This window comes from Solanum tuberosum, unplaced genomic scaffold (genome assembly GCF_000226075.1).
Source record: "Solanum tuberosum cultivar DM 1-3 516 R44 unplaced genomic scaffold, SolTub_3.0 scf00215, whole genome shotgun sequence".
Lineage (NCBI taxonomy): Eukaryota > Viridiplantae > Streptophyta > Magnoliopsida > Solanales > Solanaceae > Solanum > Solanum tuberosum.
In genome coordinates this window covers 707,839-728,826 of record NW_006239140.1, presented here as the reverse complement: position 1 = coordinate 728,826, position 20,988 = coordinate 707,839, and the positions used below count along the sequence as shown (strand labels likewise).

The following is a 20,988-nucleotide window of genomic DNA, read 5'->3' as shown; positions in this document are numbered from 1 at the left end:
ACATTAGTTAATTGCCATTGGATCCAATGTCGCTAAAGGCTTTAGGGACATATACAAAGAGTGTTAATTGCCGCTAAAAGTACATATTTAGTGACAATTAAGCTATTGCCGTTAATTAATTACCGCTACAGATCATTTTTTATGTAGTGTTGGTAAGTTGATATCTTAACAATTTAGCATATTTACAAATTGATAAGTTAAACCAACAAACTTCAAAATCGAATCAAATCGATCGATACACAACTCTATTTGAAAGGCACCAATTCGTTTTTCTGTGAAACTAGCCTCATACAGTCCACTCCGGTTTTAGCAATCAAGTAAGCCCATACATTCAATTGGGTCACACGATCCAACTCTAAAGCTGATAGACATTAGCCCACCAAGCCCAATCAGCTAGGACAGCCCAAATTAGATTTCTAATTCTCTATTATTCTTTTAAAATTAAGATTATATATTTTTAATCTGTTGTAAATGATGACTATACTTAGAAAATTGTCGCTAGTGGTGCCTTTAGGTTGTGTTTCAAGTATTTATATATGTCTTAATTAGAGGTGTCAAATGATCGGTTATATTAAATTTGAGAATGTTAAAATAGATTTAGTTAATAAATAAGTAGTTCATCGCTTAAATATCAATTGGTATGAAGCTCGTTAGATGGAAATTAATTTAAAAATTAGGTTATAATTCAATCTGTTCAATTCTTACTATATTTAAAATTCAATGTTTGTTTTCTTATAGTTTATCTGAGTAGCTAATAAAATTTATTTTGTGGGGTGACTTTCCTTGAATGAGAAATTAGGACGAACTTGTTAGACTAGGGGCTAGAGTTGACGTCAACTTCATTTTGTGTATAATATTTTGGTATAAAATTTCCTTATTATTATTATATAACACACGTGAGAGTTGAGATGATAATATATCTTACAACTGTTTCAGCATCATAGGAATTGCATGAGGTGAGAATTTCATGTGTATCAGTAAAAATGATTTATTTTCCAGCTTTTTTCACTATGTTTCCAAAAATAAAAATAAAAATAATCTGCCTTAGGTAAAATTATCATAATATGATTAATCTCCAAATTTGAAATCATTGATTACCACAATTCATGCAGTATAAAAAAACATGAAACCTTGTGATTTAAAAATAAAAAATTCAACAAAGCATAATTTTTTAAGTCAATAGATGTTTTATTATCTTTGCAATGAAAAGAATAAAAAGGTAAAGAAATATAATACTTTGTTTTGTGGGAAGGATAAACACAAATAGTCTTTGGATAAATATTTAGTGGCAATAGTACCAGGATAAGTTATCCCTCCCAATGTTTGATATAATAATTTCATCATAATTTGTCATGGGATAAACTTATTAGATGACAAAACTACCCTTCAAACCCTTTGATTATCACTTTTCACATTAACCAAGTACATTCCCCATGTAAATAGCACAATCTTTTGAAATTCTTGCTTAGTTTTGAAAAAAAAAAAAAAAAACCTCACACTTCCTTATCAATTGCTTCATGGTTTTGTGCTCTTTGGTTTCATTTATTTTTATTAAATATATGTATAGTCATCCATGTTTTAGACATAGTTCTATTTTGCTTTCTTCCAATGCTTCCTGCAAGTATTTGGAATGAGTTTTAACCGTGTTGCTCTCTTTGGTTATTATTTTTAGTACGACAAACCAAACAATCAATAAGAAATAATGTCAGAATAATTAATCTCAGCATAACTTATCCCAACATAACTTATCACAGCATAACTTGTATTCAAACCAAACGAAAAATGTATTTGTACCGATAAAAAAACAGATTTCACGTATATCTCAATCAAAAAATAAAGATAGTTTAAGATCATACGAAGAAATTAAATTATCCTTGTACCACCACAAAAAACATAAGGAAGAACTTAATTTTAGGAACAATCGTATCTGAATATACAAAACTAATGTAATGTTCATTCATCACGATTTACTACCAAATTGGTTAGAACCTAAAATTTCTTCTCTTAATTGCTCTTTGTTTTTCTTTTCTTTTATACTTAATCAATAAGAGAATCCCATGCGATGCACACTCTCTTTGAGAATTCCACTACTGTACAAAGCTGTAGGATTTGCTGGCATATCCAAAATCTTCTTCCCACAAGATTTTCTATATAGTCTTCTTCTGTACTCCTCGCCATTTTTGCCTGAATCTCTCACATCTGCAGCAAAATGAACCCTTTTCTTCTTCGAATTCATCTTCTTTTCACCTGTCACATTCAAATAAGGATGCTATTTATAAAATGTCCATACTTTTCGTTTTTTCGATTCTCCGTGTGTAATCCCATCCCTACCCCCAATTTTACAAACAAACAAAAAAGGTGAATTTGACTAGCTGAACTTTTACTTTATCAATGAATATTCGATTCCCATGTGTAACCCTATCCCCTACCGGCCCCAATTTTTTTTTTAAAAATCAGGTACTATCTATATACCTGAAGATAAGCAAGACTTGAGCAAAGTCTTTTTGTGTGGAGAATTTCGATCATTCTTGGTAACTTCAAGCTCTGCATTTGGAAAATAATTTTCCCGAAGAAGATCAAAGAGAACGATAATGCCGGCTGAAACGGCTACAGCTGTTGCCAAAAAAAGGGCTTGTGAGCCCATCGAATAGGACATAGCCGGTTGGCTTGCAATTGATACTTGTTGTTGCAGTGAGCCGTCAGAGAGAAGTTGATGGATAGAGACAGAGTAGGTTGGAATCTGGATATGATCGGCTTACTCTTATATATATGGAGTGTATAATAAATGTACAAACAAAAAATTAAATATAGCTAGTATGAATTTTTATTCAGTCAATTAAAGTTTGTTAATCATAAATATTGACGTTGAATTCCACATTGGTCATAGGTGAAATTTTCCTTTGAATTAAAAATAATTATAACCATTTAATTTTAAGTTAAAACAATAAAAGAGAGTCAAAAAGTTAAAAATTATTATCTTTGTTTATCTTTACTTGTCATTTATTCATAAAATAGATTTTCATTTTTATTTGTCACTTTTGACATTTCAAGAACGGACAATTATTCTTTTCCATGTTTTACCCTTAAGCGTTAAATACTTATTCTCTAAATCATTTTTAAGACCTAATATTAAACATCATTAATAGGAATAATTTGGTAAAATACCTATATCAATAATTATTTTTTAAAAGTGTACATGTCAAGTCAAACAGTGATAAGTAAAAATGAACGGAGACTCTAAGTCGACATATGATTTTGGATATTCTTACGTTTTGAAGTTGAATGATTAGATTTAAATTTCATTTTTTTTTATCAATTAGTAATTTATGTTATGATAAATATAAATAAATTTTAAATATGTACTCTCTAAAATTAGTGGAAATGATTTTGGGTTTTGGTCAAGAGGTTTAGGTTTCAATAGTGCACCGCACGCAAGTATGAGTTGCGTAAAGTTGGGCAGTGAGTTACACACTTCCCAGAACTACAAGCTAAGGTCAATTTGTGTGTTTAATGTGTTGATGTGCCCATACATAGTTAAGGGAATTAGATCCGGTTTCACATTGTTGTTGGAGGATCAAAAATATTTATTTTGAAAAATATATATTTTTGTTGAAAAATTAAGTATTTGACAAATTAGTAAAATTATTTTTAAATAGAGGTAGAAATAGTTTTTCTACGATTGAAAAGAAGCTAAAAATTTCTGTTTTTAAAAAACAACAGAAGTAGAAACAAAAAATTATTTTTCTCAAGACTAAAATATTCTTTTTATATATACATATTTACCAATATATTTCTTCTTAATTAAAAGCATATTTCATAAGTTTGGTTAATATATTTACCAAAAAATTTATTTTATATTTTTATATAATAAATTTTATAATTTATTTTCCGTTTATATATTATACATTATTTCATATATTATTTTGCAAAATTAGAAAATTGGTAACAACAATATTTTTACAAGATAAGAAAAGGAAAATTAACAATTAAAGATTCTAGCCCCCCAAATAAGGTATAATATTAATTGAAAGTTTAACATGTACATTTTAATTTAATAAAAATAAAAGTTTAATTAACTTTTTATAATAGATATTTAAAATAGTTTCTCTCAGTAAAATAATTTTAATATTAGAAGTATATTGATAGTTGTCATTTTATGTAATTTGACTCTCAAAATCACTTTTTAAAAAAGATCAATCAAACACAATTTGCTTACAAAAAACATTTTTCAAATGAATTAACCAAACACAAATTATTATTTTTAAAAAACATTTTTCTTAAAAGCCATTTTAAGAAAGTGTTTCTAAAAATAAGTTGTTTCTAGCAGCAATGTCAAACATGCTCTTGAAAAGGTGAAGAATTGGAGGAGTCCAGAACCTAAATGATGGATGAAAAAAGAAAAAGTGATTAAACTCATATTCGCGCCGAAAAATCTCATAGGGAGCTCTTGAAGTTACAATACCTAAATTCTAATTTTTTAAAAGATACATTTTTTTTCAAAATCTAAAATCTTGATTCTATAATACATACAATTTTTCAAGTTTATTTTGTTGGTGTTAATTTTAGGTATGGGAAGTTATAAGACACAAATCCTAATTTTTAAGTTACATTTTTCATAATTCTATTGGTACGTATATTATTTTAAAGTTACAAGAGTTACCTTAATTTTTTAGAACTTATATTTTTTAAGATCTAAACCCTAATTTTATTAGTACGTATATTTTCAAGTTCTAAACCCTAAGTTTATTAATACATGAGTTTTTTTTAATAATATTTTAGGTCTAAAAGATCGATTTAATCCCTAAATTTTAGTGTGATTAATTCATACCCTTTTTTGGGTAAGTTGGAAGTTTGACATTGGTTACTAAATGATTCATAACTTTTTTCTTGGTAAGTTTGAAGTTTGTTGTTGGTTAATCATCAATCCTAATTAAACTAAGTAACGGTTAACTAATCAATAATTTTTTCGACTAATTCACATTTACCATATATCATATTCAAAATAAATTAACGTTTGACTATATTGAATAAAATTAACATTAACTAAATAGCTGCGTTGTATAAGTTTATTGACCATAATAGTTGTTAAGCCTGATTCGTTTATGAAACCTATATCGCTCACTAAAATAATATGCTATACCTAATTTTTGTGAACTTTTTTTTTTTTCCAAATATCATTTCAATCACTTATTCTTTTTCCAATCATTATTTTATTTTGGACTCAAATTAAAGAGACTGAAAGTTCTCGCTAGTTACATTACAAGTTAATATTTCATCTCGAAATAATTCTATCATTTACTCTTTTTGTTTCAAAAATAAATATGGTTTCTTTAGCAAAAAATCTAATGAAAGGTTTTTTAAAATTTATTCGTTATTTTAGGCCTTTTATTGATTTTTATTGCTAAAATAAAACTTACATCTATTGTTGCCTTGTTGGGAAGCACTGAGTTACGGCTGGAATAAAAAAGGCAATATATAAAGGTGAACATCCACATGGACAGTTTTCTTTGTTTTGAAAATTTATTTTTTATATTCTCATTTTGTTTCTAATAACATACTTTTATATAAAAAAATAAATTAAAAATTTTTGTTTTAATTTGTTTGTCATATTTTTTTATAGTTAATTTAAAAAGCTTTAATTCTAATTTTTCACGTGATATATTTAAGATCGCAATATTAAAGTATATTTTCATATAGTTAACATATCTTTATTTAAGAACAAAATTTAAAATCTTTTTTTACTATTTTAAATTATGTATTACAAGTCAAAATAAGATAAGCAAATTAAACGGGAGAAGTATGTCATTTAATTGTTGGTTAGAGTCGGATAAATATTAATAATAATATAAAAATTAGTTATGCGAATTTCTAATTATCAGAATATTTTTATTTTTCTATTTTTTATTTTTAGTTACGTAAGAAAGAAGTTAAATTTAGAAAACAATTGAATCTAGACATACAAAATATTCTGAAGTACTTTTTCATACATCACGATTTACAACCAAATTGGGAGGATACTAAAATTTCTTGTATTTCTACCCCCTCTTCTGTACTCCTCGCCATTACTATTAGAATCTTTCACATCTGCTGCAAAATGAACCCTTTTCTTCTTCCTCCTCGAATTCATGTTCTTTTCACCTGTAACATGAAAACTGTCACCTTCAAACAAGCAGTGACAGAGCTAAAATTTTCAATAAGAGGGTTAAAAATCTGTAGAAATAGACACACGAAGTAGCCGAAGGGAGTTCAACATCTAATATATATATAAAAAATTATTTTAACCATGTAAAAAAACCCTTAGTACAAAGTGGCTACACCCCTGCAAACAAGGTCGCTAAATTGCTAATATTCATATTCTAATTTATGTGATATTTTTATTGTTTTTTTTTAAGATCCAAACAACGTGAATCTTGACCAATCATCAAATTGACATGACAAGACTTTGCTAAACTTATACTTCGTCATTGTTGAGTATAACATATCATTTACGAAAGGACACAAATTAAAGTAAAATTTTCGCTATTACTCATTTAATTATTTTTAAAGTATTTGGGTATTGATAAAAGATGTTTTTTGGCCAAAAACTTCATTAAAAGAAATGCTAAATATGAAACACAACCCTAATAATTCCAATTTTAAATTAACCTAATAAGTCGAACAAGGACATGAGTCTTAATAGCTTAATTGATTGTCTACTCGACTTCCATTCTCAATCATATAATCATACCTGAAGATAAGCAAGACTTGAGAAGAGGGTTTTGGCGTGGAGATTTTTGATTATTGTTGGTTAGTTCAAGCTCTGCAATTGATAAATACTTTTGGCGAAGAAGATCAAACACAACAATAGTGCCCGCAGAAACAACCACAGCTGTTGCCAACACAACGCCTTGTGAGCCCATCAAACAACACATAATAATTAATAGCAGATTTGAATTGATGAAATTGATCAGAAGAAACACAAAAAGAGAGAATTTGTATAGCAATTCATACACGCACACTACTTGTTGTTGTTGCCGTCAGAGAGACAGCAGGGGAATCTGGATATGCTTGGCTACTTTTAAAAATAAAATAAAATATATAGACACAATAATAAATACCTAGTATGGGATTTTTAGTCAGTCAACTCAAAAATATTGACGTTGAAGTCCACATCGGTAATCGGTCAAAATTCTGTCTCATTAGTCATTATATATAACTTTGAGTTACATTCGAACTAGTTTCAGGGGTTAAATTAATTTTAATACACATTATTTATCAAAATGAATACTATTTAAATTCTTAATTTATTCGATATTGGACTCTTACAATAAAAATTGGGGTTTTTTCCATATGATAGCGTAACTGCGTAAGTTAAAATTGTAGGAAAGAGAGAAGAAAGTAGTTGGATGGTCAAAGTTTGAGTTGTGTAAAATTGGGCAGCGAGTTCACACTCCCCACAACTACGAGACCAATGGTTTGCTTAAATGAATTCGTTTATTTTACTTATTTACTATACTCCTATTAAATATGATATTTATATTTATTTGTTCAATTTAAAAAATTAAGAAATAATTTAATATTTACTCCTTATATTTCAAAATAAATATTGCGCTATGAAAGGGTTTTTTAATTTATTCTTTTATCTAGGTCTTTTAGTTGATTTTTATTGCTAATAAAACTTCTATTCATTAAGGGTTACCACTTGGAATAAAAAAAGGCAATATGTATTAATTTTTTTTAAAAAATGTAGAGAACCATACACTATAAGTAGAAAAGGATTTTATTTATTCTCATCTATAAAAAGTGAAGGTTAACATCCATATAGTACTCTATCCATGTGGACCATGTCTAAATGGCTTGGACTTTTTATCCTTTATCCAAAAAGATTTATCGTTTAATAGTTGATTATAATTATGTAAATGTTAATAATATAAAAAATAGTATATTATTTTATTCCAAATATAGTTATGTAAAATTTAATTATTTATATATTAGTTAATATTTCATCTTTTATTCTATATAAAATAATACATAAATTTCCTACTGACTTACACTGATTATGCGAATTTTAAAATTACAAATCAAACCACCATATTAATATTATATCATACATAAATAACTTACCTCTAATTCAACTATCAAACTAATACTCTTACTTATGCAAAATTTGATTCATGCACAACTCATCTCCAAACCAGTACCAACCGACCCCTTGCATGATCCATTGCGGAATGAAATGGAATTATGTTTCTTACGCATGCATAGAATCTTGGATCCTTTTGTAAACTCTGGATCTAGTCAAATAGTATCAAACAATCAATTTAGAAGGGAGTAGTAGGTTAGTGAAGATGTCATGATTGATTGCATTTAGCATTCTAGAAGGGGAATCCTTGACCAAAAGTCCTCTAAGGAAAAGAGTATTGTTTCGTTAGCAATAATAATTATAATGATAGTTGTGACATCCAATAATAATAAGGTCACCATTTGTTCACATCCCAATAATTCAATTCCAAATTCCCACTTCTACCAACTCTTTATCCATATCGATTGAAAAATAAAGCCATTAAGTGCATGCTTGAATGATTTATTTTAATCGTTTTTACTCGAGTCAAAGTTAGTGTTTATTTGAATTGACTTATTTTAGGTATTTTTAAGTTAAAATAACTTTTAAGCAATTTTATAGTGTATAGGTAAAATTAAAAAAACATAAATTAGAATTTCTAATTTGCATTAAGAATTACTTAATTACTTATTTCTCATATCCTTAGAATTACCATATCAATATTTCTGCGTGAGTGTGTGTTCAAATGTAACTAGCAAAAGTGAACGAAAAGAGTAAGTAGTAAGTCAAAAATCAATTCAAACAAACTTTTAGAAATCCTAACTCATGATCTATGCAGGCTATGCTTATAAGTCATAAGTTATATGTTCATCCAAACCGACTCTAAATACCAAATTGAACAAACGGTAGATCTAGATCATGCCACACGTCTTGAACATAACTTGTGTGGGAAAAGCGATATGTTAAGTTAAAATGGCATAACAAAGATGAAGTTGGTATACAAAGACTCAAAAGGAAAGTATTACAATGCTAATTTTCCAGAGAGATTGCAACCCTTGCAGAACTCACATGTAAAATGTTAAGAACAAACTGCAACAAAGACTTACAGTCAATAAAGCATCTCATACAAACTCAAGTGCACTATCCAACAAAAAAAAAAAAACAGAAATCTGAAAAAACAACTACTATCATGTATTATTCCACAACAAACTGCACCCTTCAACTAACACACGAGTTTGTTACCTCTTCGCAAAACAAGTAAACATGAGAATTATCCACTTATGTAGTGAGGTTAGGAGGAAGGTAGTCAGATTTAGTACCAAGAACCCTGGCCTTGGTATCTGGGAAAAATTCATGGCCTGGTAGCTCCGTGATATCCCCTTCGCTAGCCACTCCAATAGGGTAGCGGAGCAAGTGACCAGGCAGATCTCTTTCCAGACTCTCACTTGAATACATATCCCAGTATTTATCAGCTATTTGATTCACCTTCCTCACACATTCCTCACTTTCTGGATGTTGGAAGGTCTCATCGAGCATACCAAGGTGCTCGTACCACAATGCCATTCTGAAACCATGAACTTGACCCCTAGCTGGTTCACTGGTGACCAAATGATAAGGCTGGTAGGCTCCCATGGCTATTTCAGAATCTCTAGCACCATCCATAGATCTCTGGTTTATATTGGCCGATCCAACTATGATGTACTCATCATCCACTGTTCAGAAATAAAGTTAGTTATGAGCTAGTATAACATTTATGCAGTACTTCACATGAAAATGTGCTGGCATAAGCCATGAGAGCAACCTGTGATCATTTTCACTTGGAATGCATCGACACATTTTCAACACTTAGAGAACCGTCCTTCCCTTATATTCAATTCAGAAACTCTCAAAAGTTCATCAAATTAACAAATTAAGAAAATTTGAAGTATAACCAATTTCGATTTCTTCAGTCATTTAAAAACTGTTTAATTACTGACTTATTCTAGACCTCTAGATTTCAATATCAGAAAGCTAATAATATGATATAACTACAATTGTAAACCAGTACTTACCAATCATCATCTTGGAATGGACATATATCATGAAACGTCGTGCCTCCTGAGCTCGCATGTAATTAGAATCAGGCTCTGGGCTCTCAGAAGGTTCATATTCTCCACTCTTCTTCACCTCTCGGTTACCAATGCAGAAAAATGTCAAATAATTCCTTGGATCTTCCTCGATACCTTTAGCATTCATTGCTTGAACAATGTACTTATACATCATCTCCATTGTCCTCCTCTGCCAGTCTAATATTGCCTGTACTGATGCACTTTCGGGGATTCCTTCTGGCCACATTGGGACCACAACATAAACAGTAAACCTTTCCCCGGCTTCAATCTTACTGACAATCTTCAATGCAAGTTCCTTTGGAATGACATGCAAAGCACCTACGTCCTCTACCTTGATATCATCACACTGCCAGTCGGCACAGCTTCCAAGAAAATACTGATTTTCAATGTAAATAAATTTTTTTGCTCGACGAATAGCATGAATATAAGCATCTTGGATGCTTCTATCAATTATGTTATCCTTCCCACTGACAAGGCCAGCTTTTGCTGCATCTTCAGGTGTGTCAGGAAAGCCAAAAGCAGCCCCCCCATCAATTGATCTGAATAACTGAACATTCCATGTTTCATGATCATCAGGGTACATCACCGGGGATGGTGGAATTATAATATCATCAAGCTCTCTAAAGTTGACAAGAATATCCTTTCCTCCCTGCTTTCTCCATCTCTGCTCAAAATTAAACAGAACGTCCCAAGCAATTGGGCCTTCAAGCCGAGAGTGAATGTCATGCCAGGGCTCCCTTGGTCCACCTTTGGTAATTGAGCCATCAGCAAAATTGGGTTGGTGGAAATCATCATGATGTGCAGTGTCCAATGTCCTAAAAAGCGAATGGAAAGGTGTATCATATCTCCCATCGCAAAGATCAATACCTCCCACAAAACTCAAAATTCTCCTCTTTTCTGACTCTCCGCTGGGAAGTGCACTGTCCACTACTATGATTTTCTGGTGATGGGTAAACATGGTAGAGATTTGTATATCTTGGACAAAGCTTCCACCATTATCAGGATTCCGAGGGCAGAGGACACAGTGTACATCAGTACCTTGAAAGAACTGTTCAGTTTCTTGGTCATGAGTGGCCATCAGACCATCCTTCTTCAGCAAACCCACGGACGTCCTATCATCCCAAACAAGCATAAGAACTTTAACACCTTCACTTGCCTTCTTCTTGAGCAGCTCCCCCAACGTGATGTCTCCTCCAGGTTTTTGTCTCCTCGAGTCCCTCACCAAGGTTATTTCAGTATATACTGACCAGCCAGTAATGTAAATCAGGTGCTTTGCATTAGTAATAGCATCAAAGATATCTTCCCAACATCTGTGGGGCTCATAATACTTTCCTCCAGAGAGAGGGATTTTAGGAATAAAATTGTCTGGCACATGAGCATCTTGATACAAGGAAACCCGCGATCCCGCTCTCTGTGAAAAGAAAGTGTAAGGGACACCAGGATATCTAGAGCTTCTAATTCCACGTCCCCAGTTTGGATCTCGACTGACGTCAAAAAACTGTAGCTTAACGTGGATTTTAGAACCTTCTGCTATAGGATTCATTTCTTTATCCAGTATCTCAACCCATTTATCAATCTCCTCCCCTTCCAAAAGTTCTTCAACTGGAACATAAGCTCTTCCAATTAAGGATGCACCAAAGGGATTGTCATCTTTGATAGTGAATATAACATTTGAAGCCATATGTGCACAGTAAATGTGAAAAGACTCGTACCACCTTGGATTTTTTGGTTCATTTTCAATCATTCTTGTTCTCCCAACCCTAGCCTTCTCCAAATCAATTGTAGCATAAAGTTTTGGAGTTCCTTTTCCAACACCAACTGTCTCCTCAAAATGTTGCTTTATCTGAAATATGAGATTTCAAAATCAAAATTTTCATAAAGGGGTAACCACTTCCTCACAAAGGACCCTATTCTAGTTAAATCAGGATTAGAATTCCAAATAGATTGCTGTATCAAGAAAAAAGGCTAAAAAAGTTATTAAACATCTAACTGCATGTAACAGAAAGTTGGCTATGTACTATTAGCAATGTATAAAAATCATATACAGAGATCAGCAAATTACAGAGATTTATCAATGAAAAAGATCATTTGATGTTACTTCCAGAAAAGATTCAAAACTCCATATTTTTAGCCGAAAACATGAGGTACACTATATACGGGACTGTACAGCCCAACATTGAACACAGGGTGTATGGGTCCACACCGTACCCTGCTTCCACTTAAACAACACTGTCGATCCTAGTACAACAGATTCACTTGTCTAACAGGCGAATAATTGAGATTAGTTAGCACAAGAGAGCTATTACATGTATTACTGGGTAAAAAATCTAAACTACGTACGGCATAGGTAAATTTCTCCATCAGATTTAACCTTATGTTTTTTCATATGGACAAACTACAAGATTCTGTATCATGGAACTATGCTTGCTCATACGCCACAACCTATGTTCGTGCTGCTATTAAATTTGAGGGATTGAAAGAATTAGATCATCACAAAGTATACATTCCATATGTTGATGCTTGAAAGATATGTTAAGAATCAACAAAATCCGTTTTAACAGATCGATGTAACCAATAATTACCTTTTACTAGCCTATTTAGCCTCAGGAAATCGTCAAAACTCAATAATTAACTAAATCATATTTTTCTAATCATAGACTCATTTACATTATCCAACTAAAAGTATTGCATAGTCCATCACGGCTTTATGACAATCCAAGAGAAGGCTTAGGCGTAATCACAAGGAAACTACTAAAGTTCACAACTGGTGTAAAAATCTCACTACAACTTAGCAGCTAACAAAAGTAGCATTCTTCATGGTACATGAGTGTTACCCCTTCAAACAAATAGTACTAATTTGGGAACAACTGATCCAATCTTCCATACTAGCATACTCAATTCAAGCAAAACATAATGGGAAAAACAAAAAACTGAAATTGAACGCAATTGACCTCGCGATCCAAGTCAATCAAAAACATAGATCATAAGTATACCCACCTTGCTAAAGAAATGCCCACCCCCCTCCTCACCCTGCAGATTATCGACCTCAAAGATCGTGACATGTAGAGTTCCATGAAGCTGAATCTGAGCCATTTTTCACCTGCTTATCCAAAGATTAAAAAAAAAACAAAAAACATTACACCCTCAACCATAAAGTTAATAGCAAAACATCAAACCCACAAAAGTTGTACTATAAACACAAACAATCAACTATGTCTAGATTTAACTCAAAAAGAAAAACACACACCAGAAGAGATTACCCCTTTGCCAAAATGAGGTCAGAAAAATCAAGAAAGTAAAACTAGAAGTTAAGAAGAAGAAGAAGATCTGAAATCTCACACCGACAAAGCCAAAATTGAAGTGTCAATCAAAGAAAAGAAGAGAGAATATGGCCCAATCTTGCCTGTAGGATGAATAAAGGTATATTTTTAAATGTATATAAAAAGTTGTGAGAACGAGGGGAGCAGTAAGTATCCTTTTTATTAATAGTATATCCTAGATTTAAGGACTGGATCGGATCTTTATGCTCTATGCAAATATTCTACTCCAATTTAGATCTGTTTACACACTATTCGGGAATTTCAGTAGCTCATATAATTGGGCTAATTAAACTCCATCTCGTTAGCGAGGGTTCAATTTGTTAGGTAAATTCTATCCCAAATTAGATCTATATACACACTATACAGTTCAGTTCACATCTAGTGCAGTTCACAACCAGAAAAATTTTAGTCAATTGATGATCATGAAAATTGAAAACCTTGTGCCTTTTTTTCTACTACCAAAAACCGGAAATTCTGCCTTTTGGAAAGAAAATGTAAGATTGATCTCTGACTGTTACTTCCTTGTAATTTGACCAATCCCTTGTATTTCTGTAGTCGTCAGTTATGTGTCTAATAGATATTTATATTTCATTTTAGATTTTACATCTCATAATTTGAGGATATATCGAGGTAAAAAAAATATATATATATTTTTTCTATTTTTAAAACATTGGACAAATTCTTAATATGCAGAAACAATTTACAATTTGATAGTGAATTTTTGTGCTCATTAGTATATACAATTTTAACTATGTGTATAATTAAAATTTAAGTGATTCTGCTTATGTGTATTTTTGTATTTTTAACCACAAGTGTAACGTCTTTTTTTGACTGATAAATGATCAAAATGTCTGTTTTTAAAAAACAATTGATTACTAAATTCCAGACTGTTGATTTCCCTTTTTCCCCGAATAAAGACTATTCCCTTCGTTTTATATTACTAGTTGATTATTTTTCATTTAGTATGATGCTTAAAAATTATAAATAAAAAGATAATTTTATTAATTTACTCTTTAAATATTTTTTTGGGAATTATACAAATAAATGTGAATATTTTAAAAATAATTAATTGCAATGATAATATAAAAAAATAATTAATTAACTCTTTTTTGATTTATTTTAATAAAATAAACCTGTGATGATCCATTAATATGAGACAGCGGGAGTACTAATTTATCCAAAAAAGTCATCAAGGAAATATAAGGCCACGTGTAGTGCCTAGCCTAAACTAAAAGGTTTACGCGTTTTTGCCGTCGAAATGTCAACTTTGCTCGAAAGTGATTTCTATTTTATTACCATATAAATAAATGAAGCAATTAACTTGACTTTTGACACACGGATTGAACACTCATATCTTAAAAATGGAATTTTGCTAAATTTCTCAAAGAAAATTAAGTTCATGGACAAAGATCGATTCGACAAATTTAAGCATATAACACATCCATAATTGGATCGGTTACACAAAAGTATTTGAGGTCTATTTTTGGATATTTTTGGATAACGATTTACTAAATAATTCTCTTTTTATGTTTTAATAATTTTCTATGATTTTTTGGATCATATATTGAATTTTGTTTTGAACTAACTGAAACGTTTATAAGAAAATGTTAAATCACGTATTTCAATAATATTCTATAACGATCATCTTGTGATCCCGATTAATGAGCCAAGGTTTAACTTACCGTACATTTCTTCAAATTGAGCACTCTATTATTAAGGGAATCTTCACAAACACTCAGTCAATAAGGTATTTTGAGACTAAAGAGTCATTCATATACTCAGTCATGCATTTTTAATAGTAATATTATTTTAATGTCAACAAAGTATTAGAAAACCTACTGATATATTTTTAAGAAATCATATTTTAAAAACTTCAGTTCTATGTTTACATTTGCAATTTAGATTGGGAAAGTGTATATCAACTTTACAATTCAAAATTTTGTTAAAATTAAATTAATTTTACTATATTTATGAAAACTTGTTTTACAAATATTTGATTTAGATTATCCATTGATATCTTTTAAAAAAATTAAATTGTATCAGATTAAGCAAGTTAAGCTTTTAATCAATATTTAGTTCATCTTTAATATGAATTATTTCAACCTAAGTAAACTTTAGATATGATTGAACAAGGCTGATGAATGATTCAATTTAGCGGAAATTCTATATTCATCGGCCCTACTTATTTAGTTTTTTTTTTTTGGTTTCCCACCCAGTGTTCGAAACCCATATTGGAGCTCCGACTAAATTGGGATCGCGCTCCGCAGGACCCATTCAGGAGTGGTGCTCCCAACAGAATTTTCTCCATACCCAGGGCTCAAACTTAGTCCTCTGATTAAGGGTGAAACACTCTCATCAGTGTATCACAACTCTTGTTGGTGCCCTACTTATTTAGTTATGGTACACGAAAGTCAACTAAATCAAAAAGTTGTAAATGAAGCTTGGGGGGTGAGGGAGGTTCATTTGCGTTATACTATTTGTATTGAAGTTTTATTAATTCAAATTCACATCAGATAAAATTAATGCAGGAATAATATTTTTTATTAATCAAGAACTTTTTTATACTCGAAATTTAAATTAGAATTTTTTTAATTAAATAAGGAATACTCACATTATTGCCCCACATCTTTGATTAGTTGGAAGACCCCATTAACAACAAATATGTCCGATTAGTCTATATCATCTAGGACAAATGGATGAGCCGTTAAAATGGTTAGGCTTTTGCGTTGGACCAATCTATTGACATCAATTTGGTATTGATTTTATGCTCTCGTACATTAGAATCAAAATAATAAAATGTCATATAAAAATTAACAAAATAAACCTAAAAACTAATGAGTAAAAAGATAAACAAACAATGTATCAAAAGAAACATAAATATTTAACATGTACGTGGTCTCTCGTACGTAAGGATCCAAACAATTGACGAAGCTAAAATTTTAACAACTTCGTATAATTTTTTATTTTTTTTATTTTCTAACTTTGTATAATTCACCGGTGAATTTGATCATTTTTCGAATAGAGAAGAGATAAGTGTAAAAAACAAACCTCAAATAGCCTCTTTGTTTGAGTTTCATACTTAAACTATTGAGAGTATGAGTTTCATATCTAAACTACCACTTACTAGTTTGAAAAACACATTTTTTTCTTTTTTACCACTCTCATCATGATATGTGTAATACACTCTCTCTTTTATTTAACAAAATTGTCACATCACACTCCACGTGGACAAAACATTTCACCTTGACAAAAATTAAATAAATTACTAACATTAGTAAAAATTAAAGATTAAAAAATTATTATCCAAAAAAGTAATATTATTTTATAAACTAAATATTAAATATTTTCTCACCCCACTCCATCACTTCCTCTCACCCTTCCCCCTCCCCCATTTTTTTATACTTTTTTTTTGTTCTCCCCCCCCTCCCAAATATTAATTTAGATTATTATTTAAAAACAAAAATCTATATTTTTTTCTTGACTTGCCGCCAGAATTTTATTTATGTGATATTCGGTACACAAGTAGGAAAAAAAATTCCGAAAAATATATGTACATATCTAACACAAAACGAAAAAATGTAAAATTTAAAAAATAAAAAATTAGGAGCACGGGGGATTGGCGGGGGAGGGGGGTACGGGGAGGAGGTGGTGGAGTGGGGTAAGAAAAATAATTTAAATTTTATTTTTTGGGATAGTAATACTTTAATCTTTAATTAATATTAATAGTTTATTATTTAATTTTTGTCAAAGTCGAATATTTTATTTATGTAGAATGTCATGTGTCAAAGTTTTTTCAAATAAAAGAGAGAGTGCATTACACACACATGACACTACTGAAGTGTGTTTTTCAAACTAATAATTGATAATTTAGATATGAAACTCACACTTTTAATAATTTAGATATGAAACTCAAAAAAAAAAAAATAGGTGTGTTTTTGACACTAAAAAAATATATATAATTTTTTCCAATTTTTCAATTTTTCTTAGGGACCAAAACGAGGCCTTTGAGATCCGTTTTCGTTGGTGTCAGAGTAGGAAGCGATCGCATCGGAAAAGGGTAAGAAAATGCTCCTGGCGGTGCTATTCGCTAACTCCGAGGGCAACATCCTCGTCGAACGGTAATCCACAGCTCATCTCCGTCTTTTTCTCATCACCCAAAACCCTATTATTCACTTTCACAGTTGGCAACTGAGGCGCTTAAATTGGGTCTTTTGAGGAAAATGTTCGATCTTTGGCCTAATAGACTGTAGAGTGTAAGACAGATCCAGGATATTGATGCTTGTGTATAAATTGTTTCGAACTTAAACTATATACTACTCCCTCCGTCCCTTTTTAGTTGTCCACTTTAGAAATGGCACACAGATTAAGGCAACAATGATTAGCACAGTAAAGTTACAATTTTACCCTTATGACAACTTTTCACTTCAAAATTACAACCACTTATTTGAATTCAAGTGAAATAAATTGGAGGGAAACAACATACACTTTTACAATTTTCAAGAAGTGTAAATAAGGGTATAATAGGAAAAAAATTGTTGTCCTTTCTTGATTTGTCAAAATGGACAACTAAATAGGGACAACTAAAAAAGGAAATATGGACAAGTAAATAGGGACGGAGGGAGTACTTAATATTTTTGGCTGATTGTCAATTCTAAGTAGTAGAGGTGTTCAATAGGTACTAATCTTAATTGAGGTGTCCAAATGAAATATGAAGACAACTTTAAGTGACTGTAGATGACTTAAGCCTTTATTTTACTTAATTTTAATTAATTAACATGTGTTTTACTTCATTAAATTAATTTTACCTAAAATGTGTATATATCTGTGTCTGTTAAGAGTGTTCATCCCTGTCCTTAAAATTTGGGATCAGCCTGGCCCTAGTTTGCTCTTGCCTGTCCTCAGAATTGTATGAAGTCAAATTTTTAGCTACATTATGCTGAATTTTACTGCTCTAGATCGTATATCAGAAAAAGGAAGGAAATGAAAAGGAAAACCTTATTTTAGGTTTCCTCCAAGCTCTAGAAATTACTCGTATAACATAATTTCTGCCACTAAGAAAAGATGCTAACGGTAAGAGAAATGCTGATTTTCCTGATCCAAGGAAAGATGCTATTTTTTTCCAGTTCAGTCCCTTTCATACCAATGCACCTATTCACTTGCAATGAATTATTGCCTGATATCATAGTTTGTATGCAGCTTTAATGGAGTACCTGCAGAGGAGCGTCTGCATTGGCGGTCTTTTTTAGTTAAGCTTGGTTCAGAGAATCTTAAGGGGGTCAAGAATGAAGAACTCCTTGTTGCTTGCCACAAGTATTTATATTTGTCTCTCTTACTCTCTATTTACTTGATTTCCAATTCAGCTCCCCATTTTAAACATCTGGAAGATTCTATTGTCTCGTCTCAAACTCATATCAGCTGCTTGCTTCTGCAAATGTTGTTAAGCTGAACTGTATAAGAAGTTTCTTTTGTCATAAGATACTTTGCTAATCACGACATACTTGTATTGTTTTCTAAAATGACTCCAAATTGTAGCTTTTTTCACATATTCTTTTGTGCAGGTCTGTTTACATTGTATATACAAAGCTTGGAGATGTAAGCATTTATGTTGTCGGGAAGGATGAATATGATGAGCTTTCTTGTAAGTGATACCTGTTTCAGTGTTCCTGAGCATCATCAGAAGCTGAAGTAAAAAGTAATTTGTCGTGTGGATAACTGTTTGACTTCAATATGTTATTTGTGCCCCATCCGTGTAATTTAGAGTGTGTTTACACAAATTTTGTGTGGTTAAAGGTAGAAACAAAATGAAACAAGTTTATGACCTTGGTAAGGGATGTTAATGCCTTGGAATACAATTAGCTCACTGTTCCAAAGTATGATAGCTTAGTAATTTGGTATGTTAATATTTACTGCTCAAAATCATTATCGTTTCCTTTTTGCTGTATATTAACTATTGAGAAATTCTGGAAGTATGTCCCTTTCAAATATTGGAATTGTTAGAAGATCATCTGTACCTTGAAATAAAATGGGCTACTTTAGTCGAGGTTTCTTAAAGTAATGATATTATGTGATGTATACTTAAAGGAAGCCTACTGTTACTTGCCATGTCTTACGTCAGACTGCAAATGTATCTCTCTCTGTTTCATGAATGAAAGATATCTATTTTATGAAGGTATCTAAAGAGTGTCTGTATCTGAGATTCTAATCTCTACTCTACATTTCATAGAAGTGTATATTTCTTTCATGACGTAAAACTATGTGAAGCTATGACTAGTGTGTACATTAGGTTAGAATTACATAGAAAATCATATTCTAGTTCTACTTGGCTGACTAAATAAATCAACTGGTTAGCCCATTTATTAGCATAGTAGCCCTCTTTGTGTCTTTGTCATTTCCACTGAACAGCATGGCCTCCTGCCCTGATTGGGAGTTATGCTCTAGATCTTATTAGCAACATCTCATCTTCTGGGCTTTGTTTGCAGTGTCTGAAGCAATCTTTGTTATAACATCTGCTCTCAAGGATGTATGTGGGAAACCTCCAACAGAGAGACTTTTCCTAGACAAGTATGGAAAAATTTGCTTGTGCCTGGATGAGATTGTGTGGACGGTAAGGGGAATTATCTCTATGTTCAACGTAAAAAATTTCTGTTACGTGGTGCTCTCATTTCTTCTAGTAATGTGGCATGAAACTAGTAGGAGGACCATATTGTGCTAAGAAACCTTTTTTATTTATCAAATACCACCAATGTTATAGGAAATCACCTTCTTTTATTTATCGGTGAATTGATAGATGACATGCACAATTTAGATTGGTAAACATTTTTATACCGTCGTTTGCCTGGTGCTAAATTTACTTGAAAAAGCATGCTCTGTAATGTTTACCGGAATAGATTTTTAAATTGATGATCCTTTTTAGTCCCAGATGACAGGGCAGAGGTTAGATATTGTTTTGAATGTAAAACTCTCTAGGCACTTCCACTCGATCCTCTCTGTAAGTTTTGCTATCTTCCATTTGGTGCAGCCCTGCTGATGATACTCTTACTTTGTTTATTATGAAGGGTTTGCTGGAGAACATTGACAAAGATAGAATCAAGAGACTTGTTAGGTTGAAACCACCAACCGATTTCTGAAAGAGATTTGTAGTTTCTATGTTTAGGCAAAGCTTCCCCTGTCCCACTTATGGGTTCACATTGGGTTATGTTGTATACGTTTAGGCAAAGTTGTTGAGGCTCTAGCCTCTAGCAGCTCAATGTATGCCAAGTCCACAGAGTTATTGTTACTATGATCTTGTATAATTGTAAATTGTAATATACTCATTTTAGTATTATTATTTTTCACCATTTGCCTAGTTGAAAAAGGCGACATGCTACCCTCTACAGAGGCTTGTTTACAATCTCTGAGTGAAGATATGAGTTACTTTCCTTCTGAATGATACTTTGGACAGGTTATAGGTTTGCTTTATTCAACAATAAATCTGTTAAAGCCACTGATCCTTGGAAGCCCAAAAGTTAATTCATCCTAC

The 20,988-nt window shown here is 31.4% G+C and overlaps 4 protein-coding genes across 7 annotated transcripts; 1 reads left to right on the top strand and 3 right to left on the bottom strand.

Annotated features, from left to right (window-relative positions):
- Window positions 1–1,889: 1,889 nt before the first annotated feature.
- LOC107062286 (uncharacterized) lies at window positions 1,890–2,717 on the bottom strand. The gene is made up of 2 exons (XM_015312766.1): window positions 2,473–2,717; window positions 1,890–2,247 (listed from the first exon to the last, which is right to left on the bottom strand). The coding sequence occupies exons 1-2, from the start codon at window positions 2,654–2,656 to the stop codon at window positions 2,042–2,044; spliced, it is 390 nt and encodes a 129-aa protein (XP_015168252.1). The 5' UTR covers window positions 2,657–2,717; the 3' UTR covers window positions 1,890–2,041.
- Window positions 2,718–5,932: 3,215 nt separating this feature from the next.
- On the bottom strand, window positions 5,933–7,052 carry LOC102595919 (uncharacterized). Of its 2 annotated transcripts, none has more exons than XM_006356148.2 (2): window positions 6,728–7,052; window positions 5,933–6,159 (listed from the first exon to the last, which is right to left on the bottom strand). In XM_006356148.2, exons 1-2 carry the CDS (start codon window positions 6,909–6,911, stop codon window positions 5,996–5,998), a joined length of 348 nt encoding a protein of 115 aa, XP_006356210.1. In that variant the 5' UTR covers window positions 6,912–7,052; the 3' UTR covers window positions 5,933–5,995. The 2 variants fall into 2 exon arrangements, with proteins under 2 accessions (XP_006356210.1, XP_006356211.1); XM_006356149.2 differs by having other exon boundaries at window positions 5,933–6,138.
- A 1,947-nt stretch (window positions 7,053–8,999) lies between these two features.
- On the bottom strand, window positions 9,000–13,691 carry LOC102595135 (phospholipase D alpha 1). Of its 3 annotated transcripts, none has more exons than XM_006356146.2 (4): window positions 13,397–13,691; window positions 13,147–13,249; window positions 10,093–11,992; window positions 9,000–9,753 (listed from the first exon to the last, which is right to left on the bottom strand). In XM_006356146.2, the coding sequence occupies exons 2-4, from the start codon at window positions 13,240–13,242 to the stop codon at window positions 9,320–9,322; spliced, it is 2,430 nt and encodes an 809-aa protein (XP_006356208.1). In that variant the 5' UTR covers window positions 13,243–13,249; window positions 13,397–13,691; the 3' UTR covers window positions 9,000–9,319. The 3 variants fall into 3 exon arrangements, with proteins under 3 accessions (XP_006356208.1, XP_006356209.1, XP_006356207.1); XM_006356147.2 differs by having other exon boundaries at window positions 13,410–13,691; XM_006356145.2 differs by having other exon boundaries at window positions 13,489–13,691.
- A 3,771-nt stretch (window positions 13,692–17,462) lies between these two features.
- Window positions 17,463–20,857, top strand: LOC102594798 (uncharacterized). The gene is made up of 5 exons (XM_006356144.2): window positions 17,463–17,587; window positions 18,666–18,779; window positions 19,028–19,107; window positions 19,949–20,073; window positions 20,525–20,857. The coding sequence occupies exons 1-5, from the start codon at window positions 17,535–17,537 to the stop codon at window positions 20,594–20,596; spliced, it is 444 nt and encodes a 147-aa protein (XP_006356206.1). The 5' UTR covers window positions 17,463–17,534; the 3' UTR covers window positions 20,597–20,857.
- Window positions 20,858–20,988: the final 131 nt, after the last annotated feature.